At 40.6% G+C, this 8,750-nt stretch overlaps 1 protein-coding gene across 1 annotated transcript; it reads right to left on the bottom strand.

The window, feature by feature from the left end:
* Nucleotides 1–491: 491 nt before the first annotated feature.
* bhmt (betaine-homocysteine methyltransferase) lies at nt 492–7,676 on the bottom strand. Its single transcript, XM_017492927.3, has 8 exons — nt 7,518–7,676; nt 7,110–7,242; nt 5,301–5,413; nt 4,824–5,015; nt 4,565–4,712; nt 3,579–3,761; nt 2,560–2,788; nt 492–1,211 (listed from the first exon to the last, which is right to left on the bottom strand). Exons 1-8 carry the CDS (start codon nt 7,539–7,541, stop codon nt 1,031–1,033), a joined length of 1,203 nt encoding a protein of 400 aa, XP_017348416.2. The 5' UTR covers nt 7,542–7,676; the 3' UTR covers nt 492–1,030.
* Nucleotides 7,677–8,750: the final 1,074 nt, after the last annotated feature.

The following is an 8,750-nucleotide window of genomic DNA, read 5'->3' as shown; positions in this document are numbered from 1 at the left end:
TTTTGTTTAAAATTTTGTTTCTGAAAAAAAAAATCTATTTATAATTATAGCAACAATAAGAAATAAATTAATATTGAAAATTCTTTAACACAAAAAAGATTGTTAATGCCAACATAATAAAAATTTTTGTTAATGATATTGTTTTTGATAAGGTGAAGAATGTCAGGACCTACGATGTCATGGGCTCTATAGTTATAGTTCCAGTATATAGTGCTTAGTTGTATTGCATATTACTGAATACCAACAGAAAAGTAGTTTGTGCCTTTTTAGCTAATATCAACTAATAGCTGTGATCATTCATCAAGACTTAACTTTATGTACACCTGCTTTTTCCTTTAGTTGACTAGAGAGCTCTTCATTTTATTCATTGAGCCCATCTGGAAGTTGATATCGAAATGACCAAAACAGGGAGCCCAATTTATCGTTGTGTGCATGATATTGAAGTTAAATGCAAACTAAAATGAAGACAAAAGCAGACAAAAACACAGACATCACATTGATGTGTTTAATGAAGCATTAAGTCAACAACAAAATGTGAAACATCAGACACCATCGAAAGCCTGGAGTGTTCGCCGAACCTGGAATTTCGAACGACTCCGAAAGGCTCAAATGTGGTCACGCAGCTTTGCTTGTCTCAGTAGCGAGGAGTTGTACAGTGCCACAGAGAGTCATCAGACAGGTGAAATCGACTCACAGAGTATAAGCCAAAATGTTAGCATCGATATCGTACAGTAAGACACAAAGGCCACGGTGCGCAGGTACGATTATGAATGTACTTTTTAGTCTAAACACTGCTTTCGCAGGCTGGAGAAAAAGAATAGAGTTTCTTTTGATAGAAATATGGTCCTGGCAAAAACATGCCAATATGAACATTTCAGTTCGAATTATACGTAAACTAATAAAAGAGAACGAGAGGGAGAGAGGAAGGTCTCGTCTTTTTCCAATCCATTTCCTCCCCCCTCTTCTCTCTTTTGGTTTCCCACACTCTGATTGGCAGGGGTGAGCGTGGGTTTTTCCTTCATCTCCATATTCAGCACTTGGCTTCGGACTTGGCGAACAGCGGGCGCAGCTGATCCTGAGTGGTGGCCTCTTTCTGCTGCATCAGCTCCGGGTGGCCTTTAGTGACACCCCAGCTGTCCGGGGCGGACATGGATGGGCAGAACGGGCGGCCGGAGGCGGGCTTCAGCTTCTCCCAATAATCACGACGGGCTCTGGATGACAAAACAACCACGTGAGGTTACATTAAAAAGTCAAGAATGGAGGTTTAACATACGATAATGTATTTAATCCAGGTATAACGGATCAGGGGAAACATCTGACCACACAAATTCTGATTCCTCAAATTTGCTTTTCACCAAATATCTGCCTTATTATATACTGTACTTAAATGATTTACTCTCTATTCCTTTTGATGTTGCTTAAAATTTGGTCTGACCTAAAGGTGCTTGAGGTTTTACTGGAAATTAAAAAAAGGTGCTATGTAAGAAAATGTATGTACAAAAGAAGAGTCTAACAAAAACCTTAATAGTGCGACAGTGCAACCCCACCCCCCCAGAGGAATCTGTTCACTCATTAAGCATTGGAACAAAATGGAGATCATGTAGAAAAACTGTACACTTGTGACAACCATTGGCAAAAAACAATATAAAATACAAGATTTGTATATATATATATAAAAAAAAAAGTAAGTTGTTTCATTTGGTGTTTTCTATAACAGCAGCTCTGATGGCAGTTCTATGTAACTATCAATGGATAAACATACAGCATGCTGTACTTTATTAAAGAAAAAAAAGTTGTAATTGTTGGCAAACTGCTGTGGTATAAGAGGAAGAAAACACTTCGGGATAGGTCTGGGCGATATATGGATATAATATCAATATCATGATGAGTGATTACGCGATACACTTTTCTCAGATATCGTTGGTATGGTGATGTATTATTTTGGTTTTAATCGTTACAAATTAAAATGGTACTGAATGGATGCTGTTGATTTGACAGTAAAAAAAAATCTTAATCTTTTGTCCATCATCAAAGTTTACTACTGTTTTGTGGACAGTTTGTTAGCTAAATTATTAATCATGATGCGCATTGTGTGTCGTAGAAATGTCCTCAAGTATCGTGATATAATATTTTTGTCATATCGCCCAGCCCTAATTCGGGATGCGTTATAGCAAAAATAATCTCAACAGTAACCCTGTGTCACATCAGGCCACATCATACCACCCTGCGTTGACCATTTTCCTAGAACAGCACACACTTCAGGGTATACAACGGGCATTTTCGCTCACTGACTGACTCTGATTGTTGAAAAGTGCATGCATGAGGAGTATAGCTAGCCGAATTTCAATCTTGCAACCCTTAGCTAGAAAGCAGTGAGCAATACCGGGGACGTTCTGTGATATACATGCATCTGCAGACACTTGTATGACAAATGTTATGCAGCTGATGATGTTCCAGCGAAAGTAGACTTTAAGCTATACTAATATTAGGGAACATATAGAGATTAATAATAGTGATAACACTGTTAGGGAATATATGAGCAGTGTAATTTGGGGTTACCTGGCACGGACCCAGGGCTTGGTGTGCATCTCCAGGCCGCTTCCCCACTGGCCATGCTTCTGTGAGCCCTCGGGCAGGAACCCACGCTCCGGAGCCAGCTCCTCAGCTACAGCACGGATGTGGTAAGGCTCGAACCCACAGCAGCCTCCGATGAAGCGGATACCTGCCTTGTAGGCCTCTCTGGCATACTGCTGCATGTCCCAGCGGGTCAGCACTCTGGGCTCCAGAGCTGTAGGACACATACATAAACAAAGGGTGGGGTTAGGGGGTGAGCCACATGATGGAATAAACTGTGCATGATGAGTATTATGCAATGCGCATGCTTGTGTCACTGTCATACAATTAACATTAAGGCATTTTTAATAATCCAATATTTGTACTGCCTCGAATAGTGGTGTAGTTGAGTTTTTGTCCAGTTAGTGTTGTAGTTCCTCACTGTATTGTTTCCTGTGCTACAGTCTTTGCTACAGTCGTAATATTTCCAGAGTAGCAGCCAACATATTGAGCTCCAACCTTGGAGGAAGAAGCTGGCATTTTAGCTAAAAGCAATGCTAAAGGGTAATAGGGCAAACACAAACCCTGCAGGAAATTTAATAAACATTTCAAAGCTTCTGACCTTTGACCTTCAGCAGTCCGAGAAGTAAGCAACATGCTCTCTCATGTTTTATGTTTCAGCTTGTTGGGACAAAAATGGACAGCAAAAGAGGACCCCAAAGAGAGTAAGAGAGCAGTGCATGAGGAACATGTGGAGGATTAGTTACAGCCAGAGAGAAGAAACTGGAGTGAAAATATCATGGGCTGGTAAGGTGATTGAGATAGTTCTTCAGTCATTCGAGCTGAACCTGCTATTAACTAGGAAAAAAGGAACTGGTGTTCCTCTAATAGAAACAGAATGAATGACGCGTGTATGCACATCGCCATGTGGTGCCGTTTGTACATCACATTTATTTCCTGCACGGGATAGCAGACAGAAAGGCATACACGGCATTACGCTCGATGGTGAATGAGTAAGTGTTTACCAAACGGGAACTCGGGCAGGTCGATGAAGCCTTGGCAGCTGCAGTCAGGTGTGTGGAAGGCCAGTGGCTGCACCATGTAGTGAGCTTTCAGTCCAGCCTTCTCCACTGCCGCCTTCATCATGACCACAGTCTCGACGCAGGTCTTCGGGTCAAAGTGGCAGTTCACGCCGACAATGTCGGCACCTGGGGGCATGACGGGAAAAAGATGGTGAGCCATAAAAGGGACACTGGCAGGAGGTAGCAGGAAGTGTCTCACTGTTGCTATGATTAAACAGGGCAAAATGTTTTTGGTGATGGTTTATTACTTACTCGTAATGAAAAAAACCAAACACTTCTAGCTAAATTAAAAACGTACATGACGTCACCATTTACCCCAAATTTAGTCGATCATCCAAGACACGTTGAAGTTTGCTGCAATTTCAATGACAAGCGACAAAGGACAGTGTGACGAGCAACATTTCAATTGAGAATAGGTATAACGGGGTAAACTGACTAATCTAAATGAACGGCTCAACTTGAATAAGTTATTCAGCATATCAAGGACTTGGTTATGAGGATGGACGCGTGGCCTAATGTGTAAAAAATGGAATTGTGTGTTTTATTTGTAAAGCGTATTACAGAATATAGCTTGAATATGGATGCATTCTTTTATTTCACGTAGAAATGGTTTTACCGAGTCTAACAATGTTATTTGAAAGAATGATTGTGTGGACAGCTGCTATAAAAATCTACCACACTTGAAATGCCTTGTTTGACATTTGGGGGTATAATTGTGTAGTTTTTTAGCTGCACTGCTTCATTATCATTCATCATCTCAAATAGTGATATAAAAGACAAATCATAATTTAATCCATGTGAGAGTCATGTCATCAACAAATCACATGTGGAGTAATTGTTCAATCTGCTAAGGTTTGTGCCTTTGTGTTGATGTATACTGTTTTTAAATAATAGCAAAAGGCTGGAGAAGTAGAAAACAACCAACGTACCAGCCTTCACCAGACGGATGGCGCACTCTCCGGGGGTAACTCCGTGCATGTCTCCCATTGGACCAATGCACAGGCTGGCAGCGACGGGTTTCCCAGTTTCCTTCAGGACGTGGACGGCCCACTCGGCTTCCTCCACGTGCTCGAAGTACTGCAGCACGAAATCACAACAATGTTTACACAAAGCATTAGGGTTTTTTTTGTTGATTTTTTTTTTTTAAAAAGGCGATATGAAATTTTCAGCGAGACATGACTGCCTCACCTCGGCGATCAGGAAGTCCACATTCTTCTTGACGAAGACGTCCATCTGCTTCTTGAAGATGGACTTCACCTGAGCCTCGCTTTTGCAGCTCAGGTACGAGGGGGTCTGAGAGACTCCGCCCGCCACTAGGGCATCGCCCTCATTAGCGACCTCCCTGGCCAGGTCACAAGCGGCCTCGTTGACTTGCACCCCCTGTGGGCGGGGAAAAGGGGTTATTACAGCACAACACTCCCCCCACCCCCCATTATTTCCTTTTGCATCAGACCTTGATTCTGGTGCTCAAACACAAAAGTGTTTACACAGCAGCAACATTACACTCAAGGAGTTTTGTAATTGTATGAGGAGACTGCGAAAAGCTGCCCTGATGCTCCTTGCTGCCGCATAACACTGCTTTAATTGCATTTAAAATCACTTAAAGTTTAACTTTAACAGGAAGTCCTTCACCCAAGCAAAGCACAAATACGAGAAGAGTCTTACTGTGAAACCGACAGTGTTGCCTCTGTTCTCAAGTTTGTCGTCGCTGGCGTAGAAGGTAAAAGTCTGCATGACATTTGACCCCGCCCTCAGGAATTCCCTGTGCAGCTGTCGTACTAAAATGAGATGTTACACGCACACAGAAAGTGAGAATCCATTCACAGCCGTTGGCTGCTGAGCAGTCAGTAATTTGGCATGATACTGTACACACACACACAATTGATAATCTTGGAATTTTTTTTTTACCCCTATTAAACTGAAAATAAACAGTTTTAGAAATACTCAAGCTACTGCACTATTTCTAGGTCATTAAATTAAATCTCTCATCCCTTCCATTGGTGTTTAGACGACACTCAGATTTGATCCAACACAGACATACAAAATGGAAGCATTTGTATGGAAGCAAATGAATTATGTACACTTCCTGGATTATCTGGATATTATACAGTTTCTTCATAATACATTGTCTGTGCATCTTTAAGATCAAAACCTATAATAATTCCAGAACTGTAGAACTAACTAGATGCATCTATGGGACATTAACTATTTAACTATTGGGCCAATCTTTGGATGAGAAAGAGTCTAAATAAACAAACAACAACAAAAAAAAACAACATGTTTTGGGTCATTTTGGTCATTCCTAGCCTGCAGTGTTGGACCACAGGACAATTCCTTTTGGTCAATATCACATTTGATGTCTTATATCCAACCATTATATTGGTCATTTCTATCTCCATCTTGAAATAGGCATTAAAAACTGACCAAAATCTAGATCTTTTAATTGACCATTTCTATATCTTACAGAGTGGCCTTGCATCATCTATAACTAGAGTTTATTGTATTTGATTTGAGGAAGCGTTTAAATCTGGTGTGTCTGCAAAAGAGGGTCAGTGTGGCTGCAGGTTTTCGTTTCAACCAATCAGGAACCACATTCTCGTTTCTTAGCCTTCGAATCAAATATGTTGCCTTCTTGATGACGATTAATACCTGTGAGCTCCAGGTTGTTTCTGGAGATCTTCTGCTAATACAATACACTTCATGCTTCTAATCAAGGCTTGAACATTAAAACCAGGCCTGTTGGAGATGAACTCTTCAAGGCTCTTTTTACTCTAAAAGGTTCAATACAAAAGATCTTTGCATGCATGTGATGCATTTCTCTCTTTACATATTCAACATGGTGTTCTTGGTGCTTGATCCATAGTGCTTCAGGTATTACACTGTTTAAAAGTTGTGTGCACGTCATGTGCACATACACAACATCCAAGTCATCAACATGTGTGTTATTGGGGATACATTTGATAGCATTTGATGTTTTGCCAAGTATGTGCTTAACACCAATATATTTATTTTTAAATACTTAGATACGATACAACATCACTGATGATCGATTTCTTAACTCATTTGGAGAAATTACATTTTCAAGCCATGTTTTACACCAAACTTTAAAAGGAGGATGTCCAGGGTTTTTAAGACAGAACTTCAAAATGCGAAAACAAGAAAGATGCCCCTATAAGGAGAGGCGCATAATTACGCATGGCACAAATTATCCAGTGACTACCTACTAAAATCAACATGGGACGCGAGTCTTCACAAATCTGTCAGAACTGTGTAAAAGTAACTTTTAGGAGATAAGGCTGGTCTTAAACAGCGTCACGCATGTGGCCACGCCCACCTAGCGCGCACGGTTTCTCCATTCAGGAGCATGACGCAAGCGCGTAAGTGTTAATTAGGGCTTGCGCAGGTGAGCAGACTTTCCGTTTTGGAGTGTAAAGCGCGCGCTTAGACTTAAGTATATAAAAGGGTGACAGTCACCTGCTTCGGGGTGTTCAGCTGCGGCTTCAGGAGTCCAGGGTCCGGCTTTCACGTAGCCTCTCTTCTCCAGCGCGAACACGAAGCCGCCGTCTCCGATCACAATCTCATCGGCGTTCAGGCGTTCAAGGATGCCCTGCACAAACAAACAAACAAACAAACAATATTTTTTTTTAAATCAGAAAGAGTGTGTGTGTTTTTATCGCGAGACATGGTTATATTTTTTCTAATAAAAAGTATAGATTTTTGCGTTAATAAGTTTGCGTGCGTAAAATACAAAAGTCTGCAAAATATGCTCACCGGCACGTGCACTATTGCGTGCATATTGCATGGTCACATTTGTTTACCTGCTTTTTTTTTTTTTTTGCAAAGCACCTCCTAAATAAAGAGAAGTCTGAAAGCTGAATTTACCTTCTTGGACCCGACGGGTGCCATTTTTGGTGTGTTTTGCAGAGCTTTGGTCTTGCGGGCGGATGTAAAGTTTATTACGGAGTGTCTCTGTTCACACTGGCCTGGCGCACTCACGCGTGAAAGCAGAACGCAGACCAGCTTTTTATATCTCTCTGAGAAGGAGCTGGTGGAGGACTGGTGGAGGACTGGTGGGTGTGGCGCTCACGCCAAGCCCCTTCTCCTTCTGCGTAATGAATGATCCAGTCATGTCTCCCTCCTCCTTTTCTTTTCGATATCCAGTGGACTTCTCCAGTGTTTGTTTAGAAGTTGACTATGTAGAACAGAGTTAAAGTTATAATTAAGAGCACACACTTTTGACACTGCTGTTTTTATTTCGTTTTGTTTCCAAAAGCCTACAAATGCCTTCTGATTAATTCACATATTCGAGGTTGAACAAATCCAGCATTCAAAACATTTTTTAAAAATGATTTCATGACTACATTTTGATAATCAGCAAGTCCAAAGATCAGCACAATGTCCTACTCTTTTCTCTTTTTTACCCACTTGCAAAATACATGATAAAATGGTGCTGACAAGCCAGCGATATTTCAATGCAGATAAAACATTTTTTAAAAAACAACAACAACAACAAAACAACGTAATTGCATGTACTGTTTTGTGTGTGCATTATGTACAAGCTGATTAAGTCACTTAAATCAAGTTTGGGAGTATTGGGATTATGCAGTTGATTCTTGCAACAGATTGACTGACCATGGATGTGCTCACACTGGCATGGGTCAAAACTTTTCCACACACAATGTTCCAGAGCAAAGCAAATATTTAGAACTGGTCAGAATGTCTTGCTTGCACACATCCATGGCTATAATTACATTCTCACCCATAGCGGTTGTTTAGTTGGCTTGGGTGATTGATTTAATTACCTAACTAGACAATTAACCCTGACTGCAGCTTATTTTATAATTTAGCACTGAATATTATAAGTGGCTAATATGAGAGTCCACAAAACTGACATTGCACATAACCCACTGAGCAAGGAAAAAATGAAATATGTCAAAAACCGTTACATTTGTCAAGCTCTGCATTAATCTACTCTATGTTACAGAAAAGTCTCAAGTATGAATACTCACAATTTTAAGTGTATACATTTTTTTTGTAGACACTTCATGTGATATGTTTTGCAAATTGGATACACATGTCTAGATAATGTATGTCTTTTTCTCGTATGTTTTTTTT

The sequence above is a fragment of the Ictalurus punctatus genome, chromosome 18 (genome assembly GCF_001660625.3).
Source record: "Ictalurus punctatus breed USDA103 chromosome 18, Coco_2.0, whole genome shotgun sequence".
Classification (NCBI taxonomy): Eukaryota; Metazoa; Chordata; class Actinopteri; order Siluriformes; family Ictaluridae; genus Ictalurus; species Ictalurus punctatus.
The sequence above is the reverse complement of the archived record's forward strand: the minus strand, read 5'-3'. Positions and strand labels throughout refer to the sequence as shown.